Below are 18,589 nucleotides of genomic sequence, written 5' to 3' on the forward strand. Positions count from 1 at the left end.
AAATTATTCATAAATAGTTATAGTATTCAGGAAATTTTACATGTTTTTGGTACAAAAAAACTTATTTATTAAGATTCTACATGGATCACTTGGAATTTCTTTAATGTTAAGAATAATTTTTTTCATTTGCAAGACTTAGAGACAACTGGTACATAAATCGAAAAAAATACACATGCCTACTGTTTAAAGCAGATTTTAGAAAATATTTTCTTTAGGTTGTTATTATAGTTGAAAATAAGTTTAGTTCTTATAGAACCAAAATAATCGCTTTCTCAATCAATCTAGTTATGCATATCTGTCAGTCTGTCTGTGTGTTAATGTAAACCTTAAGTGATAGATACAGTTCGAAACTTTCAGAAAATACATTTATACTTCAGAATGTGGCTTAATTGTCCAGAATTGAGTATTGACCTTAATGTTAAATCGTTCATTTGTTTTCATTATTTATAACTGGTGTAGGGTATTATATGATCTGCCATACCGGACAATATATTCTTACCCTTTTATGTAATGATTCAAATTAAAAATAATAATGTTTTGATAATAGGCCTTACATACTTATATGTATATACAAATACGAAGGCGTATGATTTATATATGGTTTTTAGCACTCATACGTGTAGGATGTGTAATAATACAAAGTGCTTTAGAAATGGTAAACTTTTAGATGAGTTTACCATGTTTTCACCATTCCTACTGTGGATGTTTTAGTTAGTTCTAGATCCACTTAGATCTATATTATACCTATTGTGCGCTCATTAACCAAAGCCTCAGGCGGAAATCCGGTCTACTAGATTAAAACACTAAACGCTAACCCACCGGAGGCCGGAAATTATGTATATTTTTAATACCCCACCCAACAATGCAATCTACCCTAACATTAACTTTGAATACTATTTGAGCTTTCTTAGGAAAGAGTCTATAGATTTCACGTAGAATTTGAGATAAACATAATCATTAAAACACTTTTTAAAACAGATTCTTCGTTGAAATCGTTTACTTAATGGAAACATCCCTCTAGTTAATTAGCACTATGGTGCCAGTATGCTGTTGACAATAACTTCTTTAAGGAACCATTTGTCATGCTTTTGTATTCATAATAACTTCATGAATTTAAAGTACATTAAAAAGAACAGTTGTAAAATAAACTTCATTTTTTATTCCTCATAAGTACTATAAATAAAGTACATTTACATATCTTCACAAACAATAAATTACTTGCTCAACTTACCTGTTTGATACTGGACAATACGCCATTCATATGGAGAAAATCTGGAGACGAAGAATAAAACAATACTGACACCAATATAGCTGAATATCACGCTGACCTAAAATTACAATACAAGCAATACAATGAAATGAAAGAATAAATAAACAAGAAGATATTAATTTTACATTGCATATGGACATGTGGTTAAATAAATTACCAGTAATACACACAAAAAAACACAAACAAATTACCCACAATCATACTTAAATAATAATGAAAGAAAATCAGTAGCCAGTCATCAGTGGCAAATAATAATTTGCCCCAATTGGCAAAATGATGTTATTACTCTTCATTTTCTACCTTTTACAAAAGCAAATTATTGTGTCTTATTTTTTAACAAAAAAAAAAAAAAAAAAAAAATAGTCTTTGTCTGTTCATTAAGCTAATTTTTGACTTTAACTATGGACTTTTAGAGTGAATATGGGCTGGATATATTTACCTGAATAAAATCATCAAACATATAACAACAATTTGTATAAATAACATACTGTAACAATGTATAGCTACTACAATAACAGTATTATTAAAATTTACTTATGCTCTTACCAAATAAACCATGTATGTATATGTATATATATATATATATTTGTATGTGTGTTAGTTAATCCACAAAGATACAATTTCTCAAACAAAGACGCAAATAACAACTCGTGTTGTTAAGTATACACAGTTTCCATAAATGCTAGAATTTGTTTTGCAAATTTTTCGTATATATGTATGTACATACAACATCAAACAAATTTCTCTGTTAGTGTGTAACTCATGTAAATGTATAATTTAAGTCTACTGCATAAACATGTATGTACATATGTATGGGTTTATGTCTTTTTGTTTATATGCATAAGGGCACCAAATTGTAGGGAAATTTGAAAAAAGTAAGTGTAACATGAAACAAAATTGTTCATTTAATTTATGTCAAATTACTTGTTGTTACTTTATCTACTGTTAAATGTTTTGTTATTAGCTGTTAACGTCATCTCCCCTAACTGTCTGTTAAAAGAACAACCAACAAAAATAACAACAAGAACAACAGAAAAAAAGAGAAACCAAAAACGTGTACAAGTTAAAAAAAGAAAAAAACCTAAAAACCAAATATGGTTGTATGTATAAGTTTAGATGTAATTGTGTTTATTCATATGTATGAATATTTCTAGGTCAAATGTTTTAGTATTTGCGTATTTTTGGATACGAATGTCAAAGGTAGAGTGTTTTTCTTATATTGAGGGTTACGAGGGTTTTCTTGAATAATGAGGCTATGCAAAAACATAGACCGATATATATAGGGTTCCTTTGGGACCCTATATTGCTTTCAACAAACACACAAACGGACAGACATACATATGAAAGACCAGGCTAGATCGCAGATCAAGTTTGATAAAAGAATTTTAAATGATTTATTATTCTTTTCTATTTGTTTCTCAAAAAATTTTCATTTAAATTAGATTTTTTACAATAAAAATTTTTTACTGATTTTTACTAACATTTATTTTTTACTAAAAAAAAATTTCACTTAAAATTTAAATTTTAACAATTAATTTTTGATAAAAAAAATTAATTTTCTATTATGATAAGAATTTTATATATTATATTGTATGTTTATACTAAGTGTAGTCTTTAAGACAAAACCACAGAACTGTGCCTTGGCGGCCGATTTTGGTGCAAAATTCTAAGCTATTGATTATCTAAGCAAAGTCAAAACCCAAAAAAAAAATAAATCAAAGGATAAACCGAAATTCTATTTGGTGCCTCCATGAGATTTTGATTTTTCTCTTTATTAATATCTGTCATTGATGTTGTGCCCTTGTGATATATTGCTTTTTGTGTTCAAGTAGCAATAAAGACTAAATTGCGCAAACATACAGTGTAACGAAACCACAGCAATTATTCTGCCATCTAAGACTCGAGTAGTATGTAGTTTGTGTAAGTATTTATGAATAAGAGTTTGTTATGAGAATATATTAAGACATGTCGTGGTAGTTTTAAGGTAGATTTCTGTATTTGTATTTGTAATTAGCTTAAAACACAAATCACGGTGTGTTTACATGTTACAGAGAACAAATACGATTAGGGTACGGAGGGGTAGGTGAGGTATATGAGGAGAGTGTAAATTGTGTATAAAAGTATCTCGTTCATACTCTCAGTATGAGATTAACTGTTGTTTATTTCCTTAAGTATTAGTGTATATGTTTTTTGCGTTATTGTTGTTTGTGGGTGTGCGCGTGTGTTTTGTGTAATGCGTGTTTTATTATTATTATTTTTGTATAGAGTACTTTTTATGTATGTAGACATGTGTGTATATGTATATATTTTCATATCCGTTTCCTCAATTTAAGATAATATTTGTTTTATTTTACGAGTTGTTTTCATTTGTTTCGTCTTCTTCCTTGTCTGTTTTCTTTTGCTGGTTTGCGGTTTTTTACTTTTTGCTTATGATTATTAATTTGTCTGAATATGCTGTGGAAATTAAAATTTAATATATGCTAAATTAAAACCTTAAAGCATTTGAAGTTTAATTGTATTTACTTTATAAAACTGTTTATTATACTTTTCTTTCTTGTTTAAATTAAAACATATGTTTATAAAAATGAATTAAATTGCAATGCAAAAGAGTTTAATGATTTTTGTTTAAAGTTAATGGTTTTGTGTCTGCAAATAATTTGAGACAGATTGATCTAACTCATATTGATTTAGTTAAATTTTTCAATACTACTAATTGATTTAGTTAAATTTTTCAATACTACTAATGCTAGAAACTATTAAAGTCATAGTATCAAATTTTATTAAAATATTAAAGAATGGAAAATTTAAAAAGAGCATAAACAATTAGTGCAAAGATTTTTTGCTTTTCGGTTGTAAAACATTATTAGGAAAAATCATAGACTTCAGTTTTATTTCCCAATTCATTTTGTTATTCACAGTGTTATTAATAAATAATGCATCGAAATATATAATTTATTTCGTAACAAACAGAATTTGAAAATAATAAAAGTACACTGTTACTTTAATTTTTAAAAGATATCAAACTAAAAAATAAAAATAAAGGAAAAATTATGTATGTAGTAACTTTTTCCACTTTAATAAAACGTTTGCTGAAGGATTAAGGTTTTGAATTTTTTTATTTCTTACCAAAGAATTTTATAAATTTTTCTTTAACTTTTTCCCGTCTGTTTTTCTTTTTTTGATGTGTGAGTGTGTATGTAAGTTTATGTCCAAAAGCGGATTTCATGCAAAAAAAAAAAAAAATGGTATAAGTGCTGATAGATGTATGGGTATGTACGTATGCATGAATGAAAATAAGTATGCGTATCCCTGCAGTTTTAACAAGGAGTTGATGTAAATATCTTAAAAATTGTTTTATAAAATGTTTCCTGGACTTTTTTTGTTTTATTAGCTCTTATATATAATTTGTCCAGTCTAGAGAGGAATTTAGGGTGTAAGGAGAAGTAAATGTACATCATTACTTGTATGTTCTCAAAGAACTTTTGTTCACACAGTCAAAGTTTGGCTAAATAACTCAACAATAACTTTAAAGCTAAGGCATGTAATTAAACTAAGAAGAATCCTAAATTTCAGACAGTTCTCGAGATCTGCAGGGATAGAAATGTTTGAGTCGGTGAATGTTTAAAAAGAAAACAACATTTTATAAACGTTTGAAAAAGTGGCATAAAATTTCAACGAAATTTGACTTGTTTCTTAAACATTGTATTCGCACTCATGAAAACACACATACACACACAAAATTCGATGCTGGTTTTTTTAGTTTAAAAAATGAGTTGAAACTTTGCTGTTTACTCTATTAAAGTTTATAAGCTTTCTTTGAGCCAATTTTTAGTAAAATACAATAAACTGAATGAAATATACTGAAAACGAACAAAAAGAAAACAAAATTAAACAAAATTTTCTAGTAAAGGAAAAAAAAAAATAAATAAAAAACGAACTTTGTAGAAGTAAAATTTAAAGTTTTCTCATTTGTATGCAGTGCAATTTCTGCAACATTGACTTTATCAAGTAAAAGAAGAAAAAAAGAGAAACAACAACAATACACTTAAATATTTAAAAATAAAATAAATACTTAAACACAAACGGGAACTGAAAGGGACTCTTGGTATCTACATTGTATGTATGTACAATACTGATATAAGTAAAACTCTTTCACTCATACAAATAATGTGAAATAAAATTAAAATTAACAAAAAAATGAAGTGAATAAGATAAATGATGACAGCTGAAGGACAGTTTATACTTTTAAACAGCCACCTTAAATTTCAGACAGAAGCAACAAATTTGTCGAGTGCTTAAAATTATCAGTAGCCAACAAACAACTACATTTACACTTGAATTATGCTAAAAACGCGTATGATAGAGAGAGAGAGGTAGAAGAAATACAGTTAAAAACGTAAACTTACCCAAATTTCTTGCGATAAAGGATTCATGAAACTGAAAACGCCTGGTGTTTGCTTGACTGGCTTTTTAATCATTATCGAAATACCTAGTGACATAAATGGTTTACTAAAATCGATGACACGTTCACGTTCAGCAGTAATTGTCATGGCAGCTATAGCAATATCCGCTTCCTGTTGAAAATAAAGAAAAAAAAAACGAATGTAAAAAACAGGGCAAAGAATTAAAACAGGAAAATGAAATAAAAGTGAAATAATAACACGTTATCGTTGAATTGTAATCAAGTAAACAGTATCAAAGTGAAATGGAAGTAATAAAGTATTTAAGTGTAAATTTATACATACTCGACGCACAAGTTCACCAACCATGCCATCCCAACCACCATGAACTTTTGGATTTTCAGAGCCATAAGTATTGTCTTTAACCAAACGCATTTCATCTGAAAAATAAACAAAAAAAAAACGAGAAAAAATGTATGAAGAAATTCGTTGAAATATTTATACAGAGGAAAAAAAGATACCAGAAAAAAAGCTTTGTAAAAAACGTATAAATAAATGAACTGTGGCCAGACCAACAAAATAAATAAATAAATAAAACAAACGAATGGTCAGCCAACCAAACCCAACCCAATCCACCACATAAGCAACAAAAACATTTCTTAAATAAAGAAAAAAAGGAACAATTTAATGACCCTTAATTCATTCGTTAAAAAAATAATGAAATTAATGGGGAAAAATAAAAGGACGTTTGTCAACTAAATGTTTAAGCACGTACACACGTGTTTCAAATTGTGTTTCATCATTCATTCACACCCGGGGGTCAAACAATTGTTCCTTTTATTTTCTTTTTGTTGTTTCTATTTCTATACTTACAATTAATGCCCAATTTTTTTGCCAACAAATCAGCCAAATCTTTGCAATAGCCTTCAAAACGGTCATTACCCTCCAGTGTCTCACCCACATTAGGACGTTTCAACATAATATAGGGCTCCTCTAGGACAGTGGTTACAATGTATGTGCGATTTTTTTCAATTTCAGCATGCGGTTTCAGTCTTACATACTTAGCTGATAAAGGTTGCAGACCGAGGTCATCACTCCATTCGGCCACCTTAACCATGGCACTGTTTACTGTCATTTCAACAACATGCAAAGTGTAATTAACACGTCGGCCATCATCGTTGAATTTAATGTCACCCGTAAGTCCTTCAATTTCAACCTATAATGAACAAAATTTATTAAAGTCAAGTGAGTTCGTTTGTACTCTCAACAATAACATCATCATTGTCATCGAAATTATCATATTCATTGCTGCTTGTTTCTTGCCTTGAAATAATGTTCTTCATCAATAGCAATGTTAAATGCATTTGAAAATTGATAAAAAATGAAACACTTTCCCAAAAAAATTAAAGAACAAGCATACGTCGTAGAATGAGGAAAACATAAAAACGGAAGGCGACATGTTTCAAGTGTTCAGTGGTGTAAAGTAAATGACACATCAATTAATTTTTATTGAGCCTTCCAGTCAATTAAGAATAAAACTGAAAAGCTCAATATAATGATTAAAAGGAAGCTGTTGTGTACAGCCGACACAAACTTAAAAACAACAAAATAAAATTATACAACAATTAAAATATTACTTTAGGTATTTAAGGACTTACAGCGCAAACACATATACACCTACACTCTTGTGTTGTTTTCAGTCGTGTAACAATTGTAGCATAAAATTTTCCATTCATTACACTTCACCACTTCCACACATTTCTGTAATGCTTACTTTAGCATGTCTTAGTTAAACCCGTAATTTGATGCCGACATTGATGTTGTTCTTATTTTTTTTAGTTGTTGAAGTATGTAGTTTTACTTACTTAGTTGTTAGCTTGTTTGCTGGATGCTTGCTTACCTTTCTCAAATAGCGCGAAATTTTATCACCATGTTCCCAAGGGTTTACCCAACCCTTCGATGTGTTACAGTCTAGTGCACGTGGCACACTGTTGCTGCCACTATTACCGCCATTGCCACCGCCACCACCCATACCATTGCCACCATTAGAGTTGGATGAACCACCCATTACACCCATGCCACCACCGTTGGGTAAACCAGTAGCATTGGCCGATGTAGAAGCTGCCGCAATCAATGTCTGGCCTCTTCTAATGTTGTTGCGAAATTGATCAGGTTTCTTACGTAGAATTTTGTTAAAGGCTTCAACTAAAACAAACACAGCATCATACATGAGGGCTGCCTGGGCCTAAAATTAGTTTACATACGTAAAACAAACAAACAAACGAACAGGAAATGGAAGTAGAAGAACATCAAGAAAGAAAAGAAATTTCATTCAATAGATATTATGATGTTTGTTTAATTCACAGTTAATGTTTGCCCCAAAATTGGTTATATTGTTTATTTAACCATCTTGTTGAAGAGTATGTAGACCAAAAACACTATTCAAATGCCGGAAACGGTTACTGACACATACCCTTAAAACTCCAACTCAAACAAATACTTTGATATCAATGTTAATATTTAATAAGTTATTTATTTGCAAAAAAGCCCTTCTAAGTACATCAGCATAAAACATGACATTTTGTTTTCATTATAAACAAGATAATAAAAATATTCCATTTCATATAGACAGACAGACTAACAAATGAAATTCTATTCTATTTAATTCTCTTTTATATTCCTGATACACAATAGCTTACGAGTACACATGTCTACAATTTCATTGTCTGTATCTGTATTTTGGTTTTTGTTTTTGTTGTTGTTGTTATTAATATAGCCGTGTTTTCACATATTAAACAATAACAACAAAAAATAATGACAACATGTGTAGTACGTTGATTGAAATTGTACTCAAATATGTGATTGTTTTTATTTTTTTTTGTGGCCAGAGGCTGTTGTAGTATAAGTATTATTTAAGTCATGGTGGGGAAGTAATTTTTTGTATTTAAAATCTAAAGGACTTACTTATATTGCTATTTATGAGAAAATATGATTTTGTTAAGTGGTTTGTGGTAAAATAAGGGGGGCTATAAAAAATCATTGTGATAATTCATATTTTATGTTATAAAGTTTAATTTTTTACTTAGAAAATAGTTTTCTTATTTTTTAAAGGCTAGCTGAGTAGTTTTATTTTTTTCCACAAAAGATTAGCAAAAAAACTAAATATTTTGGGAAAATCATGTCGTTATAGATTGGAGGTGTCTATTATTATTTATAAGTCATTTATAAACTCAACTTATGTGGTGTCGAGTGTGAAATGTATTGGTATAGTATCAGCCAGACAGAATGACACAAAATGGTATAAAAAAACAAGTAAGAATTTATAGTCGGACATGGTTGAAATAGGCTTCATTTAGTTTTTCATCATTGCGTTAGATACGGGATATTTAGAACTCTTTGGCAATTCATAAATCCATAAGAAAACTTTTAAAAAATGCAAAATTTTATTAAAATGTTTTTTTATGAATATTTTTAACAAAATTTTACAGTTATGTAGACCATTAATTGAGAATGTAAAACTAAATAGAAATTACGAAATTTGTTATTACGAATCCCTAACAAATTTTTTTTTTTTTTTAAATCCTAAAATTGTTTTTTTTTTTTGTTTTTAGAAATAATTTCCATATCAGGCGCCGGCTTATTGGGACTTTTTATGGAATAGTTAAGAACACATTGTGCCATCTTAAATGGATTACTATAATTTGATATTGACTATGTGATTGAAAAAGATAAAAAAGAGATATATGATAATTTTTAAAAATTTAACAATCCCAAGGTGTCCTAATTTGTTTAACATTGACTACTTCTTTAGTGAACCTATGAGTTCTAAATTCAAAACATAAGCTCGAAAATACTTCCTCTAAACTAATGTTAAATTTAATTTAAATCGGCAAAATCTTTTAGATGAGACCCTGCAAAAATTTTCATTACCACGTAAGGGGTTAAAATGCTGAAATTTACTTACAAAATAGTATTTTAAATTAATATTTTATCATGGTGATGTCATTGGAGGCAAGTACTTCCACAAACGATTACAAGTAATTAGAAAAAGTTGTCATTGTAAATCGCATGAAAAAGCGTATACAACTTCTATATCATTACTGACAAGATGACTAATGGAATATAAAGTATTTATATAATACATTATTAGTAAGACCTTGTTAGATCCAGGTGATATCTAGTAGTCATTGTAAGGTAAGAAATTACAATTGAAAGTCATTACCCAGTTTTTGCTAGGTACATAACTATTTCATCAAGACATCAACTTAAAATATTTTTTTGGAAAAATAATTCCAGAAAAATGTCTCTAAGGGTAAATTAAAAAAATTTCAAGCAATAAAGTAGGATGTAAAACATGACCCTCTACGTTTCCGTTGGAATTCGGTACGCACATTCTTCGAGTAAATTTGACATGGTATTGCCAAATTTTAAATTTTTTGGCAAACATTAACTGCCATATATATTGCACTTAATTTTTTATGAGTATACCATTCATTTCAATAAATAATACTTACCGAAATAGATTCTCGACCAGCGCCTATAGATGTTGCTGGATCTAAACGCTTCCAACTGTCATAGAATTCTTTGACTAAGCGGCGATTTGTATCCACCAAACGAAATCCTGTTATGTTAATTGCACCAAATTCTATAATCTCACTTTCCCAGCGATCATCCATTACCTGTGAAAAAGAAAGGATATAAAGAAAACTAACGCATTTAGTATTAGCAAAAAACCGAAAACGGAAATATCAAACAAGCAAATTCAAAAATTTACTTATTAATTGTTTATTAATAACAGTTTTGCAACAACTAATACATGAACCTTCTGTCTATTCATATGTTTCTATATGTTCATCGTCATTTTACAAATCAAAATATACAAAAACTAAAAAAGGTAAAAAATACACATGTCAACAAGAGACTTCATTAAAAATGTTTACATATGTGTGGAAGTGTATGCAGACATATTATCACAGATATTTATGTAGGTATTGTGCTATGCATATACCTGTCGTATAGAAAATTGTATGAAAGCTACATACTTATCAAGGACATTGTAAGTTTGTGCAAATACATACACACATATATACATATGTATATAGTTTTTTTTTGCTTGTTTTGTTTATTTTGCTACCATAAATGTGTGAGACATGTCCGACACATAAAAATGTTTTAAAGAAGCTTTGATTTGTTTACAAAGAAGAGTTCACATCTTTCTTGACATACATAATATTCTGAGCTTTAAAAATACATATAAATAGACGACAAATATTTCTTTTGGTATAAAATGGAAATGTATAGTGTACATCATAAAGTCATGTTTGCTGTTGACAATTTATATATTTTCATGTTCATTTAACAAGGGCCAGTTGGTTGTCGGTATTTGTATAATACAAAAGAACAAATTTTACAAAGAGCTAAAAAATAAACTAAATAGACACGAAAAAGAAAAAACGTATTTGATTATAACCATTTTTTCAGTAATGCTAACATTTATTTGTATTTGTAGTTGTAATTTTTCTACACATGTGGGTTTTGTGTATACATAGATATGTATGTATGTATATGTCAAAGTTTATTTTAAATTGTACTTACCAAACCACTAAGCAAATAGTGGTATGTACGACGTCCCAATGAAATGTCCCTTACATGTTGGATTAGAATCTCTTTGGCCATTTCCGTTGGGCAATCAAGTACAATGTATTTATTTGTAAAACGACCCAAATCCTCCAGTGTATGCAGGAAATCAATGGCCATGGTAACATTGGCAATGCGCTTTACCATCTCAACTTGAAATGATTCATTTCCGGGCTTTAAGCCTTGATAGATTTGTTGCAACCGCAAAAGACCTTGAAATATAAATGAAAATACAAAAAATACATATGAATTCACAAAAAATCTTTATGGGTACAGAAAAAGAGTAAAATACTCACACAAAGAATAAAAAGAGTTTATAACCATGTACTATGTATTAAGCTCAAGAATTATGGTTGTACAGCAGGAAATTTCATTTTCTATACTATTTAACTGATTGTGTACGAATGTATGAGTTAATATATGTACATACATATGAACTTATGTAAATGAGAGTGTGTGTAAATATTAAAGAGGAAAACTAAAAATGGAAATTGTAAATGTCATTGTGTCAAAAAATCTAAAAAGTTTGAGACATTTTTTACCCCATTTTAAAAAAAAATAAAATTTCTTCTATTTAAATTCATTTAAAAATTCCTTAATTCCTTTTTTAGATTCTCCGGCTTCCTCCCCAGAGTCATGTAAGTGTACTGCTAAAATCACAAAAACATAGACATACACTAGGGTATATTTGGTAAAAACAAACTATATACATATGCATGTATATATGTGTATGTATATTGCAGTTTAGTACATGGGTATGTATGGTGTCACATCTAATCAAAGGCTCATTTATTTCAATTTGATAAAAGTTGATAACTATTGTTTTCAATTGAATTGTTTTGTCATTGTGTATGCCACTACAAATGCATTTCTACACATAGCAGGAAATATTCTCACATACATACGTAAATACATACATTGAAGCAATTGCAAAACAACATGCTGCAACAAATATGTACTTATGTGTTTGCTTGTACGTGTTTATTTGGTACAAAAAGATATGGTATACAAATAATTTCATAGAATAGTATTTTGTATTTTTTGTTATTGGTGTTCTACTTCTCCTTCTTATAGTCATCATGATCATCATCATTATGACTGTCATTGTCATCATCATAACGAACATCATCAAAATCTGTATTGTTTTTACCCTTGAGTTTTTAAAAATGTATATTGTTGTACCAAATGTTGTTATTTTTGACCACTTTGATTTTTATTCTTGTTTTATTCAAGTCGTTGTTGTTTCATTCAATTCTTATGCATTTTTTTATTATTTTGTTTTTCAGAAATGTTCTTGTTTTCTCTTTCGTTCCCTAACATTCTCTATTAGATACCATCAACACGTTCTTTGTTCTATTTTAATCAATGTTGATGACAATGCTCTGATGTTGTTGGTGATTCTAATGATTCTGGTGTGGCAAAAAAAAAAAAAACAGCAACAACAACAACATAGTAAAAACTCTTTTAAAACTCGATTTCTTGTTATGTTGTCTTTATACTCTATGTTCAATACTGTAAATATGTCACATAAGAATGGGAAGGAATGATTAGTACTTAATGGAATAATATTGAATTTTTGGTCTGTAAAGATGTTATTTTTTTGAGCTACTAGTACTCATCATAGACGTTATAAAAAGTAAAAAAGTTGAAGTTTCTTTGATGCATAAAATATATAACAAATGTAAAATAAATTTGCTAAATGTTGTTCCCTATTTACAAACTGATTCCTAAGTTTAGTTTGTTTTGTATTTGATTTATGTTTGACAGACCAATGGAAAAGTGTTCATATCAATTTTTTAATAAGTATATTAAAAAAATTTCCGAGAAAATATGAACAGTATATATCAGTACTTTGTGTTCGAAAAGGTTATTATTAATATTAAATAAAAATTTAATATAACTGTTCTCAATCGCTTTGTGTGAAATAAAGCAAGTTAATACCATTTTTATATACTGGCATCATAAAATTTCTTTTAGTACCAGGCAAAACACAATAGTACCATCTTTGTTCCATTCTGTTAACAGTATGTTCATATAGGATATACTTATGTATATTTGTATGTATATGTATGTGAAATATACATACATTTAGCACGTTCAATAACATTTTATGTATTGTATTGCATTGCCCCACCAAATGCTGGCAATGATAAAACATATACAAATGTACATGTGTGTGTAATTGTAAGAAAAAAATGAAAAAAATAAAAACAATGACAAAAACTTAAAAACCAAAAGTCAACAAAGTGTTTAGTTTATACATATTTGTTTACTTTATTTTTTCATACATATTTTGTTGTTTTGTTCTATATACATATACCAGAAAGGTTTCTATAAGTATTATTATGACTGGTTGTCACTGTTTGCATGAGCATTTGTGTCTAATTTAGTGGTGCCCAAAATACTTATATTTTGGATCTATGATGCTAAAATTTAGTTCAATCGGTTAACAGGATACTGTACCGGAAAACGATGGAATAGTATAGAATTGGTTAAACAATTGGTAAAATCTCGATTAAATCAATTAAATAAATATACAACAAGGTGTATGTTATTGTCAATTATTTAAGCCTTATTTTAAAAAATCATTATTTTAAAATTTGTTAGGACGATAATTTTTTGCAGAAGGTAATTGATATTTTTTGGGCACGTCTAATGTATATATACATATGTATATATAGAAATATGTTACTTTTTGTTGTTTAACTTCCCTTCCGTGCAGCTCTTTTGTTCTAGCGTAAATATAAATGAAGAGTCCGTTAAGTAGCTTTTTCACTTTAATACAAAACACAAAACGGATTTTAAGAAAAATAAACATAAAGACTTTAAGCAATGGGGACAATAATGTCAACATACATACATACATACATACATACATACATACATACATACATACATACATACATACATACATACATACATACATACATACATACATACATACATACATACACATTTCCAATGTAAAAGCATGAGCAAAAATACAATACAATATTAATAAAACACTGTATTGATCCCATCGTATGAAATATATTTTTAAATCGTATATAAGAATGTGTTTTGTTTAGGGAAATGAAAGTAGCCAAAAGAGAAAAAAATTGTTTTATTTTTTAGTTTTCCTAACCCTACAAAAAAAGGGGGAAAAACAAATATGACTGTTATCACTGAACCATGAGTACTTTAAAGAGAGCTGTGTTTGAAATTTAAGACAATAATATGATAAAAGGGTAAAAATCAAATATTTTTGTAAGGGAAACTGTTAATAATTTATCTAATCCTACTCATTTTGCCAGCATTAAAATTATAAACTTATTTTGGTCTTCTATGATTTTTAGCATACCTTCCTTAGCTTTTATAATTTATGTTTGATTCAATTCATATTAAAGTTATTTATGAGAAATATAACAAAATATGTATTTTTTATAATTTGTGAATTTTTTCAGTTTTAGTTCAGTTCTAGTTCAGTTCTACTTTTGTTCTAGTTCTAGTTCAGTTCTAGTTCAGTTCTAGTTCAGTTCTAGTTCAGTTCTAGTTCAGTTCTAGTTCAGTTCTAGTTCAGTTCTAGTTCAGTTCTAGTTCAGTTCTAGTTCAGTTCTAGTTCAGTTCTAGTTCAGTTCTAGTTCAGTTCTAGTTCAGTTCTAGTTCAGTTCTAGTTCAGTTCTAGTTCAGTTCTAGTTCAGTTCTAGTTCAGTTCTAGTTCAGTTTTAGTTAAGTTCTTAAAGATTTGAAATAAATAATTTTTTGTGTCAATCTTATATATATTTTTATTCTTTGTTTAAACTATTAGCTTTCACTTGTAGTTTGGAACAGATTTTTTGTGATTGCTTCAGTAGTTTTTATGACAATATGAAATACTTTATTTATTTTCCTCCTTTTACACACGATTCTACTATTCCTTTTTATACCAATTTATTTCGGTACATTGAAAATGTCAGAGTATGAGTGCGGTCAGTATAAATTTGTACTGTTACATAAGTGTTTTTGATTATGGATGTTGCTGTTTTTGCTAAAAGTTGTTATTGTTTATTGTATATACGAATTGCTTAAATAGAACAATAGTTATGTTTTCCCAAACACACTGGCTGATTCTTAAACATTTAAGTGATGATGATAATGATAATAGTAATTTGAAGTTGAAATGGTAGAAATGTTTTCAACATTTCGGCCAGAATATTAAAGGAAGTTGAAAAATAAGAAAAAAGGATCAAGTTGTTAACAGCACATGAGAAAATATATGGTTTATTTAAATGTTGAAAAATATTGTTTGTGTTTAAGTACCGTGTAATTTGTTGTCAATATTAAATAGTTTGAAAATTTATGTTCGCTATATGTTTGTTTAATGTTTTTTATTAAGTTTTCTTTTCGTTTGTTTTTCTTATAATATTTCCTTTTTGTTTATGATTTGTTAAATAATGTTATAAAGAAAAGTGAAGAAAATGAGTTTCTTAGGGCACAATTTAACATGTTTAAACTGTAGTTATTTTCTTTAGGGTTCGCTAAGCGTATGAGTGATATTTAATAAAAGGAAGTTTATAAAAAATTAATATATACGTACCGTAGTACTTAAAAAGAGTGTAATTGAAATTTATAAATGAGTTCTTTTAATTTTTTAAATCAAAATAAAATCTCATTATTTAGATATATAAATAATTACAGTTAAATATTAAAAAATAAATAATGTATGTAAAATTTGCTGAAAATTATAATTTTTTTTTATTAAAATAAGTTAAAGTATTGGTTTTTATATTAGGAATAACTAATTGGATGTTTAAATTTATTTTTAAAATTTAATGAAACAAATCCCAACTTTTTTTTAAGAACTTATTTTGTTAAGTGTATTATTTTTATTTAGAAATTATTTTGATGCTACACTTATATGTTTATTTGTGAATAAATTGCGTCTCTTTTACAAAGAAGCTTAAGTGTTTATATATTGTATGGTATGGAATTTTTAACAACACCCATATCTCCCACATTCCTCTATATATAGATACTGAAAACATTGAAGTTCATATAGACAACAAATTTCACAAAAAAAAAAAAAAAATGATTGTAATTTTTTTATGATAAAAATGGATTTTCCAATAAAATATATTTTGATTTTTAATATCAATGAAATTTTTTTTGTTTGTTTTTATTTATAAATCTATAACAGAGTGTTTGTGTACATGTGTGTGTCTATACTTTTGTATATGTCAATTTAAGAGATTTGGGTGTATATAAGCACGTATGTGTTTGTGTATATGTGTACAAAATATTATTTAGTTGAAATCAATATACAACAAGCTGATATATTACGAAATTAGCTGTTTCGTGTTTCTAATATTCACTCGTTACAAATATAATCACAGCTGTCATTCTTAAGCATTTATTAATTTTCTGTTTTATTGATTCATCTCTATATAAAACAAGTAAGAAAGTATAGTCGGGCATGGCCGACCATATAATTCCCTACACCATGAGTATATTTTTACATTTTTATTTTTTTATAAAGAAACTTTTATGTTAAATATTACCATAAATCCAAAATATTTAAGCAATTTATTGATAAAAAACTAAAATTTCTAAATGAGGCTTTATTAAGGTCAAATATGGGCCGATCCTCGGTAAATTTGGGAAAAGGATATATTTTTAAATAACAGTTAGTTTTGTTGAGTTTCATTGCGATACAAATGGTTACAAGTCAATTTTAGACGTTTAAGACATTTTTTAAAGGGGGTTTGTATGGGGGCTAGGATCAAATAAGGGCCGATCGTTACGAAAATCTGCAGTGTCATTTATACTTATATAAAACTTATTTGTGCCAATTTTTAGAGATATAGTAGAATATTTGACGTAATTATGACATAAAAAGTTCAGATCGGGAGGTACGGTTGTATGGGGGCTAGGTGAAATAATGGACCGAATTCAACCATTTTCAATAGACATTATCCCTGTGCCAAAAAACATGCTGGGTTCAAATTTTATCAAATTATCTTGAAAATTGCGCACAAGGTTTACATGGACAGCCAGACAGCCGGACGGACATGTCTTAATCGACTCAAAAAATGATTCTGAATCGATCGGAATACTTAAAGGTGGGTATTGGACCAATATTTTTGTATGTTACAAACATCAGCACAAACGTATAATACCCTCCCCACTATAGCGGTGTAGGGTATAAAAAGTTTATAATTCTTCTTTTTTTAGACTTGTTTAACAAATAAAAAATGTTTATAATTAAAGAGGAATATGTACTATATTTCTAACTTATTACTTGTGTGTTGTACCTTGATATAAAACAACATGTTTTTATGATTTATTTTGACATACGATTGCTAAAATTCTTAAAATTTTGCTTTATGAAATTCATACGTTTTTGAATTTAGAGGAGTATTTGTCAGATTATTATGATGTTTGATGTGACAGCTATACTTAGTAAATTTCATTCGATTTGTATAATGATAACCAAATTTTTTTCTATTTGTAAAAATGTTCTGAAATAATAATCATATCCTAGATCACAAGAGTATCTTATTTTGTGGTTTGTGGCTCATAGAAATATTGATTGTATACCCAGCTTAAAGTGACAAAAATACGTATTTTTTTCAACATTTTTTGGAATGTTTCGAAATTTTGCTTATAATTCTACTCAAAAGTATATCTCATACAATTCTTTAAGATTTTTATTGAAAATCTTTAAACTTTATTTCTATTTCAATGATTTAAAATTATATTTTATACTTACACACATACATATGTATACACATAAGTAGTTATATTAAAGTAGCAATTTCAAATACGCTTTAGGTTAAACAGAGGAAGACAAAAAAGTAGCATTATAAATTTTCATCAATTGTTCAATAAAATGAAAATAAATGTCATTCATTCAACCCCGTGAACTCGCATAGTATTGCATACTAGTAACATTTTTTGTACATACATATAAATAAATGTAAGTTTTTTTTGCCAAAAAAATACATACTTACATTAAATAACATTTACGAAAAAAATCTTTAAATTATGGCATACAATTTGGCAATTTATTCCTAAAATATCACACACTCATTCGTTTTCACACATATACATAAAAGTTATATGAATATTATTAAACACCCACAAGCAAACAATCCTCGAAAAAGGAACAACAATTACGATACTAAAGCAATTTTATAGAAATAAAAAAATCTATACATACATAAATATGGGGAAATATTTTGAAACGCACTCATGCAGAGGGTCAACTAAAAGGAAAAATGACTTAAATGAAGAGTTGCAAAATTAAAACAGGAAAGCAAAAAAC

General features: G+C 28.0%; 1 protein-coding gene across 1 annotated transcript in view; it reads right to left on the minus strand.

Moving 5' to 3' along the window:
• LOC111677773 (glutamate receptor 1) overlaps positions 1–18,589 on the minus strand; it is a 70,999-nt gene that overhangs the window by 15,541 nt on the left and 36,869 nt on the right. Inside the window, exons 5-11 of the mRNA XM_046952593.1 lie at positions 11,266–11,519; positions 10,185–10,349; positions 7,571–7,915; positions 6,544–6,886; positions 6,016–6,110; positions 5,677–5,844; positions 1,232–1,328 (exon numbers count right to left, since the gene is read on the minus strand). Of these exons, the coding sequence (XP_046808549.1) occupies positions 1,232–1,328; positions 5,677–5,844; positions 6,016–6,110; positions 6,544–6,886; positions 7,571–7,915; positions 10,185–10,349; positions 11,266–11,519 (1,467 nt within the window). The remainder of the gene's footprint in view (positions 1–1,231; positions 1,329–5,676; positions 5,845–6,015; positions 6,111–6,543; positions 6,887–7,570; positions 7,916–10,184; positions 10,350–11,265; positions 11,520–18,589) is intronic.

The sequence above is a fragment of the Lucilia cuprina genome, chromosome 5, assembly GCF_022045245.1.
Source record: "Lucilia cuprina isolate Lc7/37 chromosome 5, ASM2204524v1, whole genome shotgun sequence".
NCBI lineage: Eukaryota > Metazoa > Arthropoda > Insecta > Diptera > Calliphoridae > Lucilia > Lucilia cuprina.